Source organism: Geotrypetes seraphini, chromosome 12 (assembly GCF_902459505.1).
Source record: "Geotrypetes seraphini chromosome 12, aGeoSer1.1, whole genome shotgun sequence".
In the NCBI taxonomy this organism is placed as follows: Eukaryota; Metazoa; Chordata; class Amphibia; order Gymnophiona; family Dermophiidae; genus Geotrypetes; species Geotrypetes seraphini.
In genome coordinates, this window is record NC_047095.1 from 101,131,488 (window position 1) to 101,155,619 (window position 24,132).

General features: G+C 40.1%; 1 protein-coding gene across 1 annotated transcript in view; it reads right to left on the reverse strand.

Annotated features, from left to right (window-relative positions):
• Window positions 1–24,132, reverse strand: part of LOC117346184 (vomeronasal type-2 receptor 26-like) — a 44,020-nt gene that overhangs the window by 14,704 nt on the left and 5,184 nt on the right. Inside the window, exons 3-4 of the mRNA XM_033915586.1 lie at window positions 20,823–21,344; window positions 16,299–16,526 (exon numbers count right to left, since the gene is read on the reverse strand). Coding sequence (XP_033771477.1) covers window positions 16,299–16,526; window positions 20,823–21,344 — 750 coding nt within the window. The remainder of the gene's footprint in view (window positions 1–16,298; window positions 16,527–20,822; window positions 21,345–24,132) is intronic.

Genomic DNA, 24,132 nt, shown 5'->3' on the forward strand with positions numbered 1-24,132 from the left:
TATGCTGACGACATACTCCTCTACATCTCTCCTACTTCGTTCCCACATCTACTAACCTCGATTCGGCACTACTCAGACATATCTGGATACAAATTGAATATGAATAAGACACTGGTTATGCCTCTCAACTGCCCAGAAGTTAAGCCCGAGGTGGAAAAGCTTGGAGTACAATGGTCCGCTACGAAAATGAAATACTTAGGAGTCTTTTTTGGTCCCTCCCTAGAAGAAACCACACAACTCAATATTGATTACTTGTTACTGATTGCTCAAAACACGACCTCTGCTTGGTCTCCACTACACCTATCTTGGTGGGGCAGACTGGAAGCGGTGCGCATGATGATTGTTCCAAAAATTAATTACGTACTGAACATGCTGCCTTTCTTCTTGCCTCGCTCCTTCTACAATTCCTTGGACTCTATCCTCACACAATTCATTTGGAATAAAAAGCAGCCTCGCATTGCTCTTAAAAAATTAAAAATGACGAAGGAAGAGGGAGGGGTGAACTTCCCTGACTTTTATAAATACCATAGTGCCTTTCTTATCCGACAATGGGTCCATGGTCACATTGACACCAGTCTTATAGATAAACCAGGATGGATCGATATGGAACATTCTTTATATGGAGTGGTCCGAATGAAACTTCTGCCTGGCCATACTCTGCGTCGTATGGATAAAGATGATTACATTCTTCGGTCATATAAATCTGCACTTCAGATCCTTGAATCCACCATGACCCACAAATGGGAACAATCTGTTCTCTTGCCGATTTGGAATAACCAGAGATTTTTAATCCAATCTGAATCTTTCCTCTGGCCCCTGTGGCGTCAGAAGGGCATTGAGACAGTTGGGGACTTGATAAATTCCGAGGGCTGGATGTCTTTTCAAGAACTGTCGGATACTTGGGGCCTTCCTAAAACTCAGCTCTTCACTTGGATTCAGCTTAATCATTGTTTATGCGCCGCTATCCCGGATCTGCAGTCTTTGAATGAGAAACCGAGCCTAAGTTCTTATTTGGAATCATCTACAGCACTCACCGGCAAAGCCTCGTTCTGGTATAAGTTGATCCAATTGACTACTGTTAAAGAACCTCTGTCCTCTGAAATAAAATGGCAGCATGTGTTGAATCTTCCTTCTGACGCCATCGATTGGTGCTCCGCATGGTTAACTATACATAAATCCATCAGATCTGCTTCAGTGCTACAGTCCATTTTCTTCCTGATACATCGTGCTGTCTGGACTCCATCCTTATCTCATAAAATAGATCCCTCCTCATCATCTAATTGTTGGTCTTGTGACAGTAGGGATGGTTCTTTAGAACATTTGCTGTTCGACTGCACACACCTGACTATCTACTGGGAAAAGGTATGGGATACTATATGTTCTATTTTAGATATCTCTGAACCATTAACCATCAGAATCCTGATTTTAATGTCTCATGGTCTGTCCTTACATATAGATAAATACAAAGGGCACCTTCTGACTATTATGCTGTCTCTTGCGATTCAAAATGTTTTGTTTTGTTGGAAAAATTTAGATAAGGTTGATTACCACGCTTGGTGGAATACTATATGTCTTCATGGTAAATATGAACGGGTGTTAGCAGAAAAAAGGAATGCTCTTGGCAAATATAAGTCTGTATGGTCTCCCTTACTACATTACTGTTCAACTGTAAATTTGAACTATCTTTCGTATTATTAAAATATATGCTTCTTGCAAAATGACAAACTACTTAAACATACAATATTGTGATAACATGTATACTATTTGTACAAGATTTGCATAGCTTTATACCAGATGTACGACTGCAATGTTGTGTTTTTATTTATGTGCTTGGACCATGTACTTTGCAATTATTTTTATGTTCTGTTATGTATTATGATTTTTGGAAACTTAATAAAAAACATTGAACTAAAAAAAAAAAACATCTGAACACTTGGCTATTTTCAAAATTGTAAATTCCATTCCTCTCCATACTATTCCAAAACCAAATTGTATCTGTTCTCCTTTCTAATTTTTTGTAAACCGTGCTGAGCTCTACTGTTATAGTTCATCTCATGCCTCCTAGTCCTAGAATTTTTGGAAAGAGTGAACAAGTGATTCACATCTATACTTTCCACTCCACTCAGTATTTTATAGACCTCTACCATATCACCCCTGAGCTATCTCTTCTCCAAGCTAAAGATCCCTAGCTGCTTTAGCCTTTCCTCATAGGGAAGTCGACCCATCCCTTTTATCATTTTTGTTACCCTTTTTTTTAGCTTTTCTAATTCTGCTATATCTTTTTTGAGATATGGTGACCAGAACTGCATACAGTGTTTGAAGTGCGGTCATACCATAGAGCGTTACAAGGGCATTGTAACATTTCCATCTTTGTTTTCCATTCCTTTCCTGATAATTCACTCATATAATCAAAGCAAATTTCCCCCTAGGAAATAATGGAAACTCAGACGATTCATTCAACAACCCAAAAATTGTAATACAAAATACTATACGTACTTGCATTGCAAGACCTCACTCATTTATAACAGTCACTACACTCTTGCAGCATCAGAGAGAGAAGAACCATCGGCTCAGTTGTGATGCGTGTATACTGTATGTACTTGTATTGCAAGACATTGCTTGGTATATCAAGTTAAAATGCAATCAGATGTTTTGCTTGTCTTGTAAAACACTTGCAATCCATGGTTTTACTGTATTTGCTTTCTTATCAGCTGCTGCACATTGAGCTGAGGGTTTTAACAATGACATCTAGATCCTTTTCCTGAGCTATGACTCCTAACACAGAACCCAGGATCACACAGCTATAATTTGAGCTCCTCTTTTCCTCATGTATCACTTTGCACTTGCTCACATTAAACATCATTTGCCATTTTTACCTCCAGTTTCACAAGGTCTTGTTGCAATTTTTCCTCTTGTGATTTAACAACTTTGAACAACTTTGTGGCATCAGCAAATTTAATTATCTCACTAGTTATTTTCATATCCAGATCATTGAGAAATATGTTAAAAGCAGTAGTCCCAGTACAGACCACTACTGGCCTTTGTGATCATCAAGATTCAGTGATAACCAATGACGAGCATTGGTAGCGGAATGGTGTTTGGTTTGGGGGGCCCCAGGAGCTCCACCCTAGCCCCAATGAAATCCTATGGCACAGCTGTCACCAACTCCACCTCCTCCCTCCTCCCGGCATTGTACTTTAAGGGCTCCTTTTACTAAGCTGCATTAGGGCATTAATGCATGGAATAGCGTGTGCTGAATTGCTGCGCACGCTAGACCTTAATGCCAGCATTGAGTTGGAGTTAGTATCCTGTGTTAATATCCTGCGAGTGCTAAAAACGCTAGTGCACCTTAGTAAAAGGAGCTCTAAATTTGCAGCATCAACGAGCAGTCCTGCCCCTGGAATTAGAATGAAGAGTTCCGGGGCAGGACTGCTCATTGAGACTGCATGGCAGCTGCCCAATGATATAAATTACAACATCGGGAAATGGGTGGGAGGGTGGGCATCAATTGTTGACCATCAATCTTTGGGGAGGCCATGGCCCCTTTAGACCTCCCCCATTCCGACACCTATGATGAGTAATATTGGGCCACCAGACATTCATCATTGGTTCACCAGAACTAGTTTGCTTGCTTGGATCTAAGATATTCCTGGTCTTTCCATGGTGCCAGTTGTTGAATTTATCGAGAAGATTTTCATAATGAAGTTGAGGTGGCATGGCATTCCATAAGGTTGGAGCAGCTACTGAGAAATTAATTTTCCTAGTGTAGTAGGATGGAGCTTATCTGGTCGTGGAAGGTTAGGTCTTTGTCTATGGTTACTCCAAGAAGTTTTATTTTTGGTTCAATTTTTACTGAGCAAGATTTAATAAAGATTTTTCCTGTTATTGTTTCGTTGTTCCTGATTGGGAAGAGTATACTACAGGATTTATTAATGTTGAGGAAAAGTTTGTTAGTTTGGAGCCAGTCACTGATTTTGTCAAGTTTATAATTAATTTCTTGTATTTCGTTTGTTTTTGTAGAATCAACGGGGTGAAGTAGTTGGATGTCGTCTGCATATGTGTAAATTGTAAAGCCGATAGATTGAGCTAGGGTGAGAAGAGGAGAAATGAAGATGTTGAATAGTAGTGGGGAGAGAATAGAACCTTGGGGAATGCAGTAAGTTTGAAAAATAGGTGGTGAGGTTTTCTCTTTAGAGTGAACTTTAAAGTTTCGCTCATTAAAGTAATAGATAAACCAGGAAAGTGCTGAACCTGTGATACCACAGTTCCTGAGACGATCAATAAGAAAGTGATCAATAGTGTCGAAGGCAGCGGATAAGTCAAGAGAAACAAGAAGAACAGATTTTCGGTGGTCGTTGGTGATAAGACCGAGTAAAGATAATTCAGTGGAGTGATTGGAACGGAACCCTGTTTGGTGAGGGTTAAGCGCGTTGGAGTCAATAGAGGAGGCAGCAGCAAGGAGAACATCAGAAGAGCCAGCAACAAGGAGGAAGCAGCACCCTTGGCTGCCCAGAAGGAGCAGAGCAGAACCTAAGGTATTGCCTCTTAACAGCCACCAGCCTGAGAAAAAGCCTGATGTGGAGATGTTAGATGCGAGTAGAATTAAAGAATTACCTGATCTAGAGCTGACTGTTCCGCAGGAATTTATAACATAAAACTCACTTGTATACCACAAATACCATTAAGTTCTATGTGGTTCACAAAGTCTAGTAATACAAATGAATAAACATCCAATATCTAACTTCCGAAAGATTCCTTAAAAAGATACGTTTTTAAGGCACATTGAAATTGTTGATATGAATTTGGGAATATGAATATATGTGTTAAATCCCTGGTCCATAAGGCTGCCTGAAAAGATAGCAATCATTCCTGAAATTTCTTATATTTACATCCTTTTATAGAAGGGAATGGAAATAATGAGTGAGATTTTCTAGAATGTTTAGAGTTTGTAATGATAAAAGATTCCATAAGATACCTTAAAACAAACACAGCTGAGCTTAAATTTAACCTGTGCTTCAACTGGAAGCCAGTGCAGTCGAAGATAAAAACAGTGACATGATCATACTTTTAGTCGAAAATCAATCTGACTTTTGCATTCTGAATTATGCGCAATCTATAAAGATTTTTCTGAGTACCAGCAAGATGAACAATGTTACAATAGTCCAACTGACTAAGGACATGTGATTGAACCAACAATCGAAAGGAGTTAATATCAAAATATGGAGGTGGGTGACATGCTTCCTATGAAGAAAGGCTGGTAGAAGCCATGGAACTGGCTTAAACCTCTGGACTTAGTATAAGGTATTTTCTCCTGTGTGAAGTGTTGCTTAAAGCTGTCCTCCCAAAAAAGCCAAACCTGAACAGAGGCCTTGGCAGAAAGTTGTGTATCAGTCAACTAAGTGCTTGTAGCACCCCTGGTGAAACAGTTTTTGTTTGGGAATAATTTTTTGTTTTTGGATCTTGAGACTAATTTTTATTGACTGTGCCAGACAGTATTGTTTTGCTACTGATAAAGGACCTATGAAGCTGTGTGTCCCAGAAGGATTTCTGCAACCTGGACTTTAAAGCAATGGTTTTTTTTTCTTTTTTAATGCTTTATTGCTTTAAAGGGAAGTTTCTAGCTGAGCCATTTTTCTGAACTGAAATGTTTTCAAATAATCACCTGCTTTTAGATAAGAACAATTACTAGAAACATGCAATGAGCTAAGAAATGCACTCAAGTAATTATTGATTTTTGCCTTCCTTTATTTTGAAGAAAACCCTGAAAGTTATCACAAGCTGTAGAGTGTGCGTGGCCAAGCTACAACTGCCAGACCTATGGTGGCCAATGGCCATCTTGAAACCTGGCAGATCCTGAGCAGTCTCTCAACATTAGGAGTGTCAAAGTCCCTCCTGGAGAGCTGCAATCCAGTCGGGTTTTCAGGATTTCCCCAATGAATATGCATGAGATCTATTAGCATACAATGAAAGCAGTGCATGCAATGCTTTCATTGTATGCTAATAGATCTCATGCATATTCATTGGGGAAATCCTGAAAACCCGACTGGATTGCGGCCCTCCAGGAGGGACTTTGATACCCCTGCTCTACATTGAATTGTGAACCATCATCATTTGTTATTACTGCTGATTTTGTTTATGGTTTTTCTCAGAATGCTTTATTTTGTGCTATTACTTTAAGTGAAAAGACTTGTACAATAAACCTTTGTTTTTCATTTTTGAAACCAAACTCTTTTGTGTTTTTATATGGTTGTGCCTTTATGGTGTCTGGGTTGTCTAAAGGAAGGAGTGTTCAGTGGTTCAGACTAGCACTCCCTGTAGGGCTTTTGCCTCATTGCAGAAGCGTGCCTCATTTTCTTTTACTGTCACCTGGTGGAGGGCTACTGTAAGGTTAGCGCGGACTCTAGCTGGTGACACTGTATGTCCACTTACATGTTTGCCTGGTGGTCTTGAGGCTTTGCACCCTGCATTGGTCTCCTCTATAGACTGATTTAGTCAACAGATAAACATGTGCTAAGAAGAAGTATACATAATTGCTCAATTCAGGGCCAGTGTTAGACTTGCTGGACCCCAATTCCTCTCATCCCTGCCCCCTCTTCTGATTTCCTCACCCATCAAATGCTCTCTCATCCAGCATCTTCCCTTTCCTCCTCCTCCTCCTTCCCCCTTCCTATCCCCCTGGGTCCACCAAATACCCTGTCATCCAGCATCACTCCCTTCATTTAAAAATAAACTACTCTAGGTGGCCCAGTGGACCAAGATGTCCTTCCCCTCTCACTCCACCATGTTCCCAAGCTTCACTCATTTTTTAAAATGGAAGAAGTTGTTGGAGTGGCAGTGATTCTCTAGTGCTGCTGGCAGCTTCCTTGATGCTCTTCCTCTGCCATGGTCTGCTTCCCCTCCAAATCAACTTCCTGTATCTACTTGGGAGAATAGCACCGAGGAAACCACCTTCTCTGCTAGAGAATCACATCCATGCCAGCAATCCTTTTGGATTTTAAAAAATGAGGGTGGGGGCTTTAAAACTGGGTGGGGAAAAGGGAAGGACATTCTGGCCCACGATGGTCCCTTAGAGCTATAAGCACTTGCCCTACTTCCCATCTACATAATCGTCGGGTTTGGCTCAATTAGTGCATAATATTGTTTATTACTGCACCCTCGTATTGCTCAAATATTGAGTACTACATCTCAATAATTCACACTATTTATTAATAGACATACCGTATTTTCCCATAAATAGGCCACAGTCTGTACATGAGTTTTACAAAATTTTTAATCATCCCCCCACCCCCGGTACCTTTTTCATAAGCCCCCTCGCTGGCACACGGCTCGGGTCTCTAGCAGTGCAGGGCAGCCGTGATCTCTTTGGCATCCAGCCTGCCCCCACACCACTTGCTGAGTGGCTGAGGTCAGTTTTCACGAGTCCCGCAAGAGTTGATTTTGGCTATTCAGCAGGCGGTATGGGGGCAGGCCGGATGCCAAAGAGATCGTAGTTGCCCTGCACCGCTGAAGACCTGAGCCCGTGCCAGCGAGGAGGCTTACAAAAAATGTACTGGGGAGGAGATGAATGGAAAAGGCAGGGGAGGTACCAGAAGATAAGCAGCAGCTTATACCATGGGGCGGCTTATCTTCTGTTTTTTAAACATAGGCCACCCTTTTCTGTGGCCTATACATGGGTATGGCCTATGTAGAGGGGTGGCCTATATGTGGGGAAATATAGTACTATTGTTTAATAGTGCAAACAACCGAGCAATGTAGCATAGTACTGTGCCCTCTGGTGGCAAAACGAAGCAATTACATGGAGGGACATTTTCGATCTCGCATCTAATTCTGAGTTTAAATGTTTTGTGGAAGATGTACTATACATATATCTAGTGCCAAAGATGACCATTTTCCAAAACTTCAAAACATCTATCTTGGGTTGTTTTTTGGGGTTTTTTTTTTTTCAGAAATGTATATGTTCATATTCAGTCTGTCTTTCTTTTTGAACCATTTTCAAAAAAAGCACGCCCAAAACAAAAATGCACCAAACAAGCCTTTGGGATATAGGAAGGGCCAGCAATTATAGTAGACTGGCCACAATAACATCTCAGCAAAGCAGTAGGGCACTCTAGGGAGCACTGAAGTGAATTTCACATAAAATCCAAGGTACACATCTCACCATATCCTCCTTATATTGTGAGCCCTCCAAAACCTACTAGACCCAACTGTGCACCACATTGTGCAGATGACACCTAGATGTGGGTAGAGTGGGATTAAGATGGAATTTGGAAGGCTCACAAACTCCACTGTAAGTGCAGTGGTTAGAGTAGGATATGGGCCTTCAGGATTTTCAGGATTTCCCCATCTCTATAGTTCACTACACATCCACCAGGCTATGCCAGGAACCTATTAAGACTGGACATGATATCTGAAATTGTCATACAGGCAGGCATGTACTGTTTTATTCAAAAATTTGGGGGTGGGGGTGGAAGGGGGTTAATGAGCACAGGGAATGTGGGGTTCATGCATACATTCTTCCAGTGGTCATTTGGTCAGTTTGGACACCTTTCTGGCATTTATAATAATAATAATAATAATAATAACTTTATTTTTTGTATACCGCAATACCACAAAACAGTTCAGAGCGGTTTACAGGATAAGAGACTGTACATTAACAGTGAAGTTACATCAAGGTTACAGCGAAGTTAACATCGAGGTTACAGCATATCAAGAAGACAGTTCAGGGCGATTTATACAATGTAGGTGTAGAGAGTTAGTTAGCAATTATATGGTAAAAAGCCAGTGATAATTACAAACAAGATTTAGTAACTGTTGCATGGGGGGAGGGGAAGGGAAGGGGAGATAGGCAAGGGATAATTAGTTCGGTAGGGGAGGAGCGGGGGTTAGAGGAATTTGTCAAAGAGGTATGTTTTGAGCGATTTCCTGAACGATTGATAAGTAGGGGCAAGAGAGATGAGAGTGGACAGGCAGTCATTCCATTTGCCAGCCTGGAAGGAGAGGGTTCTGTCGAAGAATCTTTTGTGGATGCATCCTTTTGGGGAGGGGTAGGCAAACAGGTGTGCATTACGTGTACGGTTAGAACCTGGGAAGGTGAAGTGGCGTGACAGATATATCGGGGCTGAGCCAGTTAGGGTTTTGAAGCAGAGGCAAGCGAATTTGAAGATGATCCTTGCTTCGAACGGTAGCCAGTGAAGTTTCCTGTAGAAAGGGCTGATGTGGTCTGATTTTTTGAGCCCGTAGATGAGGCGGACGGCGGTGTTCTGGATAAGTCGTAGTCGTTTAGTGGTTTTCTTGTAGGCGCCCAGGTATATGATATTGCAGTAATCCAGGGAGTTTAGAATTAAGGATTGGACCAGTAAACTGAAGGTGGGGAAATCGAAGTAATGTTTGATGGAGCGGAGTTTCCAAAGGGTGGAAAAGCATTTTTTGACCTGGGTGTTAGTGTGATCTTCTAGAGTGAGGCATCGGTCCAATATGACTCCGAGGATTTTTATGGTAGCGTTGATTGGATACGTTAAGCCATTTATTCATTGTTAAGCCATTTATTCATTGTTAAAACAGGTCTAGCCCCAATGTTTGATTATGGTAGAAAAACATCCAAGTGATAAGCCCACCCTAGTCTCACCAACACCATGGCTCTAACATGCCAATTTGAAGATTTAGATGAACTGCGGATGAACAGCATAGAAATTCATCTAGAAAATAGGGTTTGAAAATAGCGAATTGGAAGGGTTCAGCAAAATAATGTCTATCTGCCACTTTTGCGATGTTTTTCTTCATAAATATTTTATTGAAAATTTAATAAGAAACAACACAACAAAATAATAGGCTATGAAACACAAACATAATATATATATATATATATATATATAATATAATAATATAATATAATATAATATAAAAAACAAAGCTATAGTAATGGAGTGCCGTAACAATATACACAAATAAGCCAAATAATTATTCCTTTACCCAGGGCAGGATTAATTTGTTGAGGGCCCCTAGGCACCCAAGTACACTGGGCCCCCTGCCCTGCCCCACCCCACCATGTGCCCAGGCGGAAATAGGAAGCTGCGTCAGAGGGAAGCTTTGGGCAAGCAGCACCGCTTGCACAATTACAGTTCCCATTGCCTTTCTTACCCGCATTGCTTGCTTGTCTTACTTTCCGTCGATAGGGAGGCTGCGTTGCCGATTGGGGTGGGGCCCATGTTGCCGATCGGGGAGGGGTCCATCACCATTTGGAAAAACCAATGTTGATGCCCTCCTTTATCGGGCCCCCCTAACCATTTCAGGCCCTAGGCATGTGCCTACTTGGCCTATTGATTAATCCTGCCCTGCCTTTACCATATTTTTCGCTCCATAAGACACACTTTTTTCTACCCAGAAATGGATGGAAATGTCGGTGCGTCTTATTCAGCGAAGATAACTTTTTTAAACACCCCCACATCCCCATCATACCTTTTAAAATGTCCTGCTCGTGGGGGGTACACAGGCTGAATGCCACCCGCTGCTGTTCCCTGCTGGTCACTGCTGCTCCCTGCTCACCACCGCTGCACTGCAACTCCTGGAAGGGAAGGGCCAGCATGTGTTAATTGCATGCCGCCAGCTCACAAGCCTTCCCCTGATGTCAGTTCTGACAGGGGAATGCTTGTGGGCCAGCGGCATGCAATTGCTGCATGCTGGCCCTTACCTTAACTTCTTGGAGTTGCGGTGATGGTGGCAGACCGGGGCAGAGGAGGAGGAATCGGCGGTGGGTAAGGCAGGCTTAAGCACCGCAGGGAGGGAGGGAAGCCGGTTTCGTAGGGAAGCCGGGTTCGAGTCGCTTGCTGGGGGGTTTTTTTGTTTAAAGTCCGGCAGGTTTTTGGCGGCTCTTCAGGCTGCGCATTAAGCAGTGGCAGCAGCAGGATTCGGCAGATGACAGCCAGGCGGGCATCTAAATTTGCTGGGCATTGCGCCCGGCTGAAAAGCGCTAGGAAGAACACTGGGGAGCCCGGGCCCCCTGTCAGCTCCAGGCCCCTGAATGCAGGACTGGTAGTACTGCCCTGATGGCGGCCATGATGCCAAAGCCTGCCTTCCTCCTTTCTTGTGGTGCTGTAGGTCCTGCCTACTTCTGTTTCCATGAAAGCAGGACCCGACAGAGAAGAAGGCCCGAAGCTGGCAACAGCAGCGAATTGTGAATGCTGCTGCCTGAAGAAGTTCATGATGCCAGGTCATGGGTGACAGAAGGAGGAAAGGGAGCAGAGGGGGAGAGACTTGCTGCACCCAACTGGAGGGAGAAAAATATGAGGGAGGGAATGAAACAAGATGCCAGGGATTGGAGGGAAGGGAGGGAGGAAGAGATTCCAGGGCATGGAGGGAAGGAGGAAAGTATGCCAGAGCAAGGGAAAAGGAAGGGGGAAAGGAAGGAGGAGATGTCAGAGCATGGAGGGGGAGGGGGAGATGGAAGAAAAGGAAAGGAGTGAGATACTAGAGAATCAGAGAAGGGAAGATACCAGACTGTGGGGTGCGAAGGAAAGAAAGGAGAAGAGAGAGATGCCAGAGCATAGGGGATGGGGTGGTGACAGAGAGAGAAAAATTGAGATGTGGCAGAGCTGAAATCAATCATGTACAAAGGAGAAGAGAAGGGGCACAGGATAGACAGTTTATTGAAGGAGCATAAAAAGAGGGAAGATGCCATATGGAACGGGGAGAGGGCGGACAGTGGATGGAAGGGGCTGATGCTGTATGGAAGTCAGAGCGGACAGATGCTGGCTAGAAAGAAGAGTGAAGACAAGATGATTAAACAAAAACGACAAAAGGTAGAAAAAATTATTTTGTTGCTTTACGTAGAATCAAGTAGTATTGTATCTATTGATTAAAGTTTATAAATAGGAAATGGAAATAAGGCAGTTTTTTGGGGACTAAACCCCTTTCCTCAGGTCAGGACAGGATACCATAACAGCAGGGGTGCCCAAATGGTCGAGCGCGATCGACCAGTAGATCGCAAAGGCAATGTGAGTCGATCACGTTGCCTTGGCAATCTTTTTCTTCCTGCCTCCCTGAGCCAGGCCAGGCGCATAGAAGCACCGGACTCACAAGACTTCACTTCCGACGTCAATTCTGACATCAGAGAGGAAGTTCTGGGCCAGCCAATCACTGCCTGGATGGCCTGGAACTTCCTCTCCATCGTTAGAATTGACATCAGAGGTGAAGTCTTGTGAGTCCGGCGCTTGTACATTCCTGGCCTGGCTCGTGGAAGCAGGGAGAAATCGGCATGATGGCTTAGGGGGTAGGGAAAGAATCGGGGAAGTGGAGAAATTGGCGCGATGGCTTTGGGGGGGCAGGGGGAGAGAGACAGAAAGAAAAGGGGAGGGGCAGATAGAAAAAAATATTGGATTTATAGTCAGAAGAAGGAAGTGCAAACAGAGACTCATGAAATCACCAGACAAAAAGGTAGCAAAAATGATTTTATTTTCAGTTTAGTGATCAAAATGTCTGTTTAGAGAATTTATATCTGCAATAGCGGTTTATAGCGCAGGGAGCCTATGAGCATCTAGAGCAGCACAGGGCATTCAGTGCATCTCCCTGCTCTAAAAACCGCTATTGTGATTTAGTAAAAAGGGAGGGGGTATATTTGTCTATTTTTGTATAGTTGTTCCTGAGGTGACATTGCATAGAATCGTCTGACTTGACCTCTTTGAAAACCTGCGGAATATAAATGATAATTAACATTTTCTCTGCATACAGTGTGCTTTGTGGTTTTTGTTTTTTTTATTGTTGGTAGATCATTTTGACTTGGTCATTTTAAAAGTAGCTCGCAATCCCAAAAAGTGTGGGCACCTCTGCTGTAGAGCCATTTCTTGTATGACTGGATGAGCTATATTTATCTTTTTTTTAGTTGTTTAAATTCATGTAGAAATAAATGGCTAGATTGAACCTAATGACTTCATTAATGCCTGTCCCTTTTTTTAACTTCTATGCCATTTGAAAGAGGGCAAATACTTCTTAAATTTAGTAAAAATATTCTGGCACAAGTGTCAAACCTTAAAAAAGGAAGTCATATTGAGCATTGGAAAATAATAATAATAATTAACTAATAAAAATAGGTCTCCTTTTACTAAGTTACGATAGTGGCTTTAGCGTACGCCACGCGCGCTAGATGCTAATGCCAGCATTGAGCTGGTGTTATTTTTCCCACGTAGAGCAGGGGTTTGTGCGCGCTAGACATATGTTAGTTTAGAATAGATAGGTATAGATTAGTTTAGTTTAGGTTAGGTTAGGGCCCTGCTGAAAGAGTCTACCTTGATGTGGTTGCAGGCTTACAAATCTTTTGGTCAAAGAATGCGGTGACAGAGAAAAGTATGTGTGTATTCGGCCCATGGAAGAAAGGGGTTCGGGGGGGAAGGGGTGCGTGGGGGGCTCAATAGGATTGCTCAGTAAGGGGCCCAGAAATTTCTGATGGCAGCCCTGTTTGGCATGGCAGGGAGAAAGAGAGGATGAAGGACAAAGGCTGGAAGGCAGTGATGGGGAGGGGGCACAAACTCAAGACATGGTAGGGAGGGAATAGAAAGGGAAAATTGTTAGGCCTGAGTGAAGGAAGGAAGAAAGGAGACTCATGAAATCACCAGACAAAAGAGGTAGGAAAAATGATTTTATTTTCAATTTAGTGAACAAAATGTGTCAGTTTTGAGAATTTATATCTGCTGTGTATATATTAAAGGAACAGAGTGCAGAGCCTGGCAGGTCAGTGGAGACAGGGTACAGAGCCTGGCAGAGAGGGGGGCAGGGTACAGAGCCTAGTATACTGTATATTAGTACACAATTGGTTCAGAATGTTTTTTTTTCTTGTTTTCCTACTCTAAATCTAGGGTGTGTCTTATGGTCAGGTGCATCTTATAGAATGAAAAATATGGTAAATTAACTAAACAATCCCATACTTTTTTGAATTTTCTCAAACTGCCATTCTTAATTGCATATACTTTCTCATATTTACTGTATAAGCATACTATGTTCCACCAACTATCATAATACAATTTAGAAAAATCCTTCCAATTATATAATATGGTTTTGATTGCTTTCATTATTAAATTATTCAATAGTTGTGTTTTATAATATAATTATCGAGTAAGTTAGTGGTTTCATTATAGAAAACAAAGTTGATATGGTTGACCAAACCTTACTCCAATACGTAGCTACATATGGACATTTGAGTAACATGTGTTCCATAGTTTCAATTTTATCTTTATAAGTCCAACCGAATTTCCCTTTCAAGTCATCTATTCTTGACAATTTTAAAGGAATCCACAAAGCCTTGTGCACTAAAAAAAAAAAAGAAGATTGAATCAAGCTTGCTGAATGCAATGATGTTTTGATTGAAATCCATACTAATTTCCATTGAATTTCATCTAATTTTTTATCCATGTCAAACTCCCAAGTGTCCTGTATTCCTTTTGGTACCTTACACATATTAAATTTTAAATGCTTGTACTATTGAGAAGTCGCTTTTTTCCCTTATATCACTGAACAAAGTGATACATAGTCTGGTTGTACATTCTGTAGCTTGGTTTGTGAATGAGCTGCTACTTTTGGATGTTTTTCTTTTTAGAAAATGAGCTCCATTTTTATTAAAATTAGATTTCTGGCACCTGACTTTGGGGAAGCAAGTGCTATACAAGCATTTGTTCCTCCTTGAACTAAATGCAGTATAGGGTCCTTGTTTTGAAAGTTTGCCTGAAAACATAAACTGCTTACATATGTTTTCCCTAGTTTTCTCAGAATATGAGATTGACATTTGCTTCCTTTTGCCATTGAAGGGCAGCACTGAGCAGTCGTGTGCACAGTTTAAATGATAGGGTACATTATTTGAGTGATAGTTTGTACTACTGATGACATTGCTCAACACATGAAAAAAAATTAAAAACACCTGAATAAAAGGAAAAATGAATGAATCATATAATATATTTTTTTTAAAATGGAATGTTATGGCCTATATATACCTATTAAGTTTAAACACTTAAATGTAATTGAGGTTGCAGTAGAAATGTTAGGCTTCTAAATGTGGCTGACAAGAGAGGCCCAACTTAGGTGACTAAATCTGGTAACCATTTTTTATAAATAGCAACCTTGTATTGTAATATATTGTATTGTATATATCCCTCCCCCCTTTTACTAAACTATGGGAGAAGTTTCTACTACAGCCCGGAGCACTAAATGCTCTGACACTAATAGTAATCCTTTGAGCATTGAAGCAGCAAGGGCCATGGTATAAACTGCTACCATGGCTTTGTAAAAGAGATCTTCTATTTGTAACTACATGCACGATATGTGTATGGTGACATTCATACGTTTTGATTGAGTGGTGATGTGTGTGTATGTGTTTGGGGTTTTAATATTTTGGGACCCTGGATGTATTTTGTAGTGTTTGTGCTTTATTATCTTTACCAGTTTTGTCATTAAGTTTTTAGCATTTGCACTTTATATTCATATTAATTTTCACCAATGAATTCTTGGATTGGCACTTTATACATACATATATTTTTATAGTTTGATTATTTAGCGTTTAGTTTAGCCTCTGTACATCTGCTTAGGCAATGTTTTTTACTTTACTAGCTTGATATTAAGTCATTTATTAAATGTTGGGATATTTATTTCATCTTCCAAGTTAGTTTTTGTTTTTGTTTTCTGGCAATATGTTTACGATAGGAATTTCTGCACTTGCACTTTATATTAGTATGTAAAATAATTTTCTCAGGGCTTTTTTAAGGTTTTTTATATACTTGATATTTATTCAGCAAGATTTGACAATTATGTATTATGTATTAATTCACAAATGTTAATGTATTTATTTATCAAAACTCAAAATTATGTGTGATTAATTTATTCTACTAATTTTCTTTTTCATTCCCACCCCACACAGTCCACTTTATTTATTTTGTGTTGGTTTAGTTTTTAGGGAATGTATGTTGTTTGTATGCCTTCATTCCCCTTTTTCCTGAGTGCTAAGTCTGCAATTTTTCATTTGAGAGTATCATTATTTTCACAGGTGATGAATTTGTTATGGACTATATGATGTATGAGGCAACTCTCATTTAGACTGATGTCTGGTGCTGGTCACTTTTGAGACTTTACCTGAGCCAGAGGTTCACGTTATCCATGATGGGCTCATACTGATGTCCACTACTTTAAATCCTGTTTTCTCCCATTGAATAATTGTTTTGTCAGACTTCCCACCTCAGGTTTAAGATGTTCTAGCCAATTTTTCAGTAGTATCTTTTTCTGGTTTAGTATCTGCCATCTTGTTTTTTGTGTTACTCAAATCTGACCTGTGTAAATGGCTCCTCCCACCTGATCGCCTTCTCATTAATGGTAAAATCCTTCCCCGGTGCAGCATAAGGGCTATAACTTCCAACTTTTTCATTACTCCATGTTTTATTGGGTAGGAGGAAGATTTTTATAATATCATAATGAAGGTTGAGTTCACCGTTCTCATCAAAAAATATTTCTTCACCTAGAACATTCTTAAAGTGGAGGTTCTTCAGATAACGATGAAGCTAATGGAAAAGCAAATTAATTTTAATGAAGCTAATTGGAGTGGTATATTACTAAATTCAAGCACATACAGGGCCTCTTCTATTAAACTGCATTAGCAGTTTCTAGTGCGGGAGCCATGCTGAATGGTCTGCGCTGCTCCAGGCGCTCATTGGAACTCTATGAGCATTGGGAGAAGCAAAGGCCATTTAGCACGGCTCTCTGTGCTAAAATTTGCTAGTGCAGTTTAATAGAAGAGGGGGTCAATCTCAACTTGATTTTATGAATGGGTTTACTTTAGAAGCAACATGAAAACAGTGTCATGTTTCCGTATACGTCATTTCCAAAATTAAACTATAGAAAATAACTGCAGTGGACAAGTTGGCCAATTTGTATTTAATTTCCTGCCCTATAGAAATTTGAGGGATGTGCCCTATGAACATTTTTAGTTTGGTTTGTCTTTAGTTCATTCACCTGTTTGGTTCATATTTCCATTATTCACACAAGAGGGAAAACAATTTTGCACTTAATAAACATAGAAACATGATGACAGATAAAGGTCAAAAGGCACATCCAATCTGCCCATCCACAGTAACCATTACCTTTTCCTTTCTCTAACAGATCCCACATGCCTATCCCTGGCTTTCTTGATTTCAGACACAGTCTCTGTCTCTACTGTTCCATGCATCCACCATCCTTTCAGTAAAAAAGTATTTCTTTAGATTACTCCTTGGAGTCATCCTGATGCCTGACTTTTGAAGACCACACCAAAACTCAGATTAAAAAATGTTTTTGCACCCTCTGGAAACTCCGAACCATCAAACACTACTTCAAATTCCTCTCCTTTCAATTGTTGGTTCAGACCCTAATCTTAAGTATCTTAGCCTACTGCAACATCATTTATCTGGGATCCTTCAAGAAAACCATCAAATGCCTGAGAATCATTCAGAATACTGCCATCTGCCTCATCTACGGCCTCAAAAAGTCAGATCATATAAGTCCATTCTACAGAAAACTTCACTGGTTGCCAATGGAGGCAAGGGTCATCTTCAAATTTGCCTGCCTCTGCTTCAAAACCTTAACAGGTTCATCCCTGATTTACCTGTTGCACCATTTTGTGCTTCCAGGCACCACTTGCATACGTAGTGCCCATCTATTTGCCTTCCCCTCCCGGAAGGGCTGTGTATGCAAGAGATTTCTACATGGCATCTCTGGGACACATGCTTTCCGATTTAAACTTGAAATCATACATATACGCAGATGACATTACAGTTATCATCCCCATAACCTAACTGACACAAGAAACTGAACAACTCACCTCCTCTGTTCTCACTATGGTAGAACACTACTTCGACTTCCCGTCCTTTTGATTGCTGGTTCAGTCTCTAATCTTAAGCACCTTGGATTACTGCAATATCATATATTTGGGATCCTTCAACAAAACCATCAAATGTCTGAGAATCATCCAAAATACCGCTGTCTGTCTCATTTATGGTCTCAAAAAGTCAGATCATGATTGCCGGTTCACTGGTTGCCGGTCATCTTCAAGTTCGCCTGCCTCTGCTTCAAAACCATAACTGGTTCATCCCCAATTTATCTATCATAAAACTTTGTGTTTCCTGGCACCACTCGCACACATAATGCCCATCTATTTGCCTTCCCCTCCCTGAAGGCTTTGTATACAAGAGATTTCTTGATAGAACACTGTCATTCCAAGCTGGCAAATGGAATAATTGTCTATCTACCCTCATTTCATGTGCTCCCTCCTACCAATCCTTCAGGAAATCAGTAAAAACCTATCTCTTTGATAAATTTCTCTGACTCCTTCCTACCCTGCTATATCACTGCATTACCTGCTGTATCTCTGACATATTTCCAGTTATACCTAACCTCCTTCGGCTCACTAATGTAATTGAAATTTGTTACCAATGTATTTGACAATATTCTATATAACATCACTGTATATGTACAGTCTCTTCCTCTGTAAACCACTCTGAACTGCTCGTGGTATACAAATAAAAGTTATTATTATTATTATTATTACCTGTTTGCCTTCCCCTCCCTGAAGGGCTGTGTCTACAAGAGATTCCATGATAGAACGCTATCATTCCAAGCTAGCAAATGGAATAGTTGTCTAACCACCCTCATTTCAATTGCACCCTCCTACCAATCCTTCAGGAAATTAATAAAAACCTGCCTCTTTGATAAATTTCTCTAACCCCCCCACCTTGTTACATCACTGATAGACCTGCTGTATCTCTGACATATTTCCGGTTATACCCAACCTCGCTCGGCCCATCAATGTAATTGATATTTATCTCAATGTACTTGACAATACTTCCTGTAACATCACTGTATATGTACAGCCTCTTCCTCTGTAAACTGCTCTGAACTGCTTGTGGTATTGCGGTATACAAAATAAAGTTATTATTATTATTAACTTCATCCTATGACTTCTCATTCCAGAGCTTCCTTTCAAATGAAAGAGACTCAACTCTTTTTTAAAGACGCTTTTAGTGATTAACTGAATTCTTTTTGTTTTAATATTTTATATTAAATTTTTTCCCCTTTTCCCAATGTTATTTTACCTTAATTGTTTCTTTTATATTTAATTGTATTTCTTCCTATAACTTTCCCTTTATTTGATCATGTATGTCAGTCTTGTTAGTTATGTTTAGTCATGTTATTTTATGTTATGTATTTTTACGATATTTTAATATGTTTAATATTAATTTTATTAGTCATGTATGTTTCCCCTAACTTTGTATTTTTAGCTGTACATCGCTTAGAATTTGGCATAGGCGATTAATCAAATCTTATAATAAACTTGGAAACTTGGAACTCATGCGCATTTTCATCACGTAGGTATTTAAACATCTCTATCAATACGTCTCACCCGATTTTCCTCCAAAGTATGCATATTGAGTTTTTTAAGTCTGTCCCCCATACGTCATATGATGAAGACCATGCACCTTTTTAGTAGCCTTCCTCTGGACCTACTCCATACTTTTTATATCTTTTTGAAGGTGCAGAATTATACACAATATTCTAAATGAGGTCTCACCAAAGTCTTATACCGAGGCATCAATGCTTCCTTTTTTCTACTGGCCATACCTCTCCCTATGCACCCTAGCATCCTTCTAGCTTTTGCTGTCATCTTTTCAACCTGTTTGGCCATCTTAAGATCATCACATACAATCGCGCCCAAGTCCCACTCTTATGTCATGCACATAAGTTCTTCACCCCCTAAACTGTACCATTCCCTTGGGCTTTTGCGGCCTAAATGCATGACCTTGCATTTCATAGCATTAAATTTTAGCTGCCAAATTTCAGACCATTCTTCAAGCTTCGCCAGGTCTTTCTTCATGTTATTCACACCATCCAGGATGTCTACTCTATTGCAGATTTTGGTATCATCTGCAAAGAGGCAAATTTTTCCCAACAGCCCTTCAGCAATATCATTTATAAAAATGTTAAAAAGAACATAAAAGTTAACATTACTGGGACAGACTGAAGATACATCGAGGCCAGTATCCTATTTCCAACAGTGGCCAGCCCAAGTCCCAAGTACTTAATAACCCAAACATATTATGCTGCTTATCCTAGGAATAATAAGTGGATTTCCCCACATCCATTTTAGTAATGGCTTATAGACTGCTGAATGATGTACGCTGCGCCAATGCTCATGTCAGAGCAGCGCACAGCATTCAGTGCACCAGCTGGTGCTAAAATCCACTTTTGCAGTTTTGTAAAAGGGGGGAATAATATTTAACAGATTATGCTGTTAAGCTTTGTCTGTGTTAGTAATTTTATTGTTAATTTCAATTATGTACATATAAAGAATACAGAACCTCGAATGTTAGAACAGTGCTATATAAATATATTAAATCAAATCAAGGGCCTCTTTTATGAAGCCACACTAGCGAGATCCACATGACAAGTGTACCAAAGCCCTTTAAATCTCGGTGGGCTTCGATGCATTTGCCGTGCCGGCCTATACTAATTTGTTTGATAAAAATAGCCCTAAATCAAATTACCTTCCATGGCAAAAACTCCCAAAATCTCTCTCTTTCTCCTTTCCATAGGGTGGTATTTCTAGAACTAGAAGTGACCATGGCATGCAGTGCGTGTGCCAGGGCGTACACAGCATTGTATACGTTATAGCTGCTCCCAAAGTTTATGATGTCACAGTGATTGAGAGGGCCAGATGTTTGATTACTGCCACATAGTCTTTGGATGCTTTTGGGGCACTGGTCATTACACAGATCTTTCCACCATAGCTTTGTAAATCTATTACTTGGAAGCCGGGTAAGATTTACCTCACGGACAAATTTATAAAAGTTTGGAATATTCTTTTTTCCCACAGTGAAAGCTAACCTGTTTTTCCCATCACCATAGTGTGAAGGCAGGGTAAATCCCCTTTCAGCAATAGTGATCCATATCTTTCCAGATGGTTTCCAACTGTTCATTGATTTTCCAAGGTCCAAAAAATTTCTGTTACAATAGAAAATAATCACTTTAGTTGAAGATGATTGGATGATGTTGTAAAGTTTATAATTTTTCACCATTTCATCGATTAGCTTGTAAGACTTAGATTCTGTGAAGGTTTGAATGAATTCAATGCAGCCTCCATTCCACTCAATCTCTTCTCTCAGGATCTGCACAGCCCTCATACTGTTTTCATCATAAAGTACAAGAATACCAACCCAAGTCCAGCCAAAATGCTTCAGTAACCTGACTATCCCAGCACAAAGGTGTAAATCATTGGGGACAGTCCGATAGAAATTAGGAAACTTAATTGTATCACTCATGAAAAGATTCCCTGAGTTGTAACTGATCTGCTGAAAAATAAAAGATTGAATTCATCGCAATCTTTGTCATGTAAAAGTATGTTATATTCACTTGTCAAATATTTAGAAGATGTTTATACTGTTATGTGGAGCTGTAGCCTGAGGTTGTGAGTTTGATATCACAAACAAAATAAATTTCACTTGTAGAAGTAAAGGCATAAATCTTCAAAATTAGTAGATCAAATCTTCAACCATTTTGTGTGAATATACTGTAAATGCAAATAAATAGAATGTGAACAAGGAAAAAAGCCTCAGGACACAGCTCAGGACTCAAGTGTCCTCACAAACCTTTTCAGTGCCTCCTCATCAGCATAAAAAAACCCTTGTTTAACGTGCAAAACTCAAATGTGTCTTAATTTACATATAACTAAATTTTAACTTCAATCTGCAAATCAGCATTCTTTTCAAGTTCAGAAGTTTTCAAGTTTCAAGTTTAATCTTCATTTGATGAATCGCTTGTAACAATATCTAAGTGATGTACAGTTTAAAAACCATCAGAATGTGGTAATACATTTAGTTTACAAAAGTCAATTAACAGACAGACAAAATTGGACAAACAGGAAAGGGTGGGAAGGAAGGGGGAAAGTTACAATTTTGTTATATATTAGAATTTGACATCAAAAGGAAAGCACATTGGGTAGTAATGGGCTAAGATGAGATAAGAAGAATGTGGGAACCTAAAATGTTATGTTTCATGAATCAAATGCATCTTGAAATAAATATGTTTTTTAAAATTTTCTTAAAAGCGACGAGGTCTGTTACGTTTTTAATAAAATTTGGAAGGGAGTTCCACAATGTAGGGGCTTTCACAGAGAACATATCATTACGTCTTTTATTTTTAAAATCCCTGTGCTGACGCTGGCCAGCATTTCAGTTCAAAAAAGCTGCTTCAGGGCAAACACGGGATTCTACTCGGCATATAACACACACATTCCGAATTGATATGGCGGACTTGCAGATTGAAGTTCTTCAGCCATCAATTAAGTTAATATTTAGGAACGAGTAAATTAAGGCACATTTGAGTTTTGCACGCTAAATACAACAAGGGTGTTTAGGCTGATGAGGAGGCGCTGATAAGGTTTGTGAGGACACTTGAGTCCCGAGTTGAGTCTTTTTCCCTTGTTCGCATTCTATTCATTTGCATTTACAGTACATTCACACAAAGTGGTTGAAGATTTGATCTACTAATTTTGAAGATTTATGCCTTTAATTGCACAAGTGAAATACTCATCATATATTTTGTTTTGATATACATTGAGTCTCACGTTTCCGTGTTTTGTCGTGAGTTTGATCCCAAGATCCTCCTTGAGACTCTGGGCAAGTCACTTAATGTATTGTATTGTGACCTTGTTATTCGCTGAATGTCCAGCCTTCTTACAGTGTGAACCGCCTAGAAGTCACCTGACTATGGCGGTATAGAAAAATAAAGTTATTATTATTATTATTATTAATCCCTCCATTGCTCCATGTTCCACACTTTGATTGTGAGCCTATCGGAACAGATAAGGAAAATGTATTGACAACTGCTTTTGATGAATCTCTTCATGAAAAAAAGCAGTTAATAAATAAATATAAGAAGGAAGAAAAAAGTGTGAGATGACAAAGCCAGTTGGAACACAGTAATCAAAGAGCTGAACTGAATTCTCAGGGAGAGCGAGCAGAGAAAATAATTTTTTTCCATTTCATATTCCGGTTGCTTCTTTTTCTTAATGAAACAAAAGAACAATAAAAAGAGAATAATAATGGGTACTAATTTCTTTCTCAAGTTTCCCTCTAAATGCTTAATTACATTGTCAGATACTAAAAACTGGCACTCGGCACTTGTTTCTTCACCATTTCCCCCAGGACACCTGGAAGCACAACACAAATCCATTGCTCTTTGACAATTGTGGATTTTATTAACATCTGCAGCCATAAATGCCAAACTACAAACATCTTCCCAAACAGCAAATATCAATATTTCAAAACCATTAACAATGTTCATTTGGATACATATTACTGCACATTAATTCTTATAACAACCAACTTTTTTGTGGATTGTACAGCATATATGGCCAGTCTATTATTCTTCTCTTCAATTCAAGGAAGGAGCCATTCACACATTGGTTGTCAAAGTCAATGCCACACGGCCTTCTTTGAGTGTTCATATCACCTGTTTCTGCAATGCTATACGTTGCCGCTCTTTTGCTATCAACAAATATAACACTGTGTTTTTCTTAGTTGGATGCTGTGTCTATGACCCAGCTGTGATGACTGCCACCACCCGGGATAATGAAACCTCACTTATCCCAGGTTTCCCATCAAGGCTTATGGCTACAGCCCTATGTTAATCCAAATAGTCTCGATGACTAGGGTAACCAGACGTCTGAATTTATCTGGAAATGTCCTCTTTTTAGAGGACTGTCAGGGCATCCATATGGCTTTTCTTAACCTGGCACTTTGTCAGTGTTTTAAAATGCTGTTGAGAATGGGGCCGAGCCTAGAGTGCATCCGTGCATGTATGGATATGGCAGCGTAACGTCACATACATGCGTGCATGCATGCAACATCATCACATCACATCTGCTCATGCATAGATTCATTCCAGTCTTGGCCCAAGGAAATGAGGTCTGCGAGGGGCTGGGGTTGGGGGCACAGAATAAGGCAGGGCTGGATTGGAACATATGGGACTAGGGTAGAATGGGGCAGGCCTGGGGGCAGTACAGGGTGGGGCAAAATCTGGTAACCCTATCAATGACATCCTGTGGTGTACTGATAAATATGTCCAAAGCAATGCCAG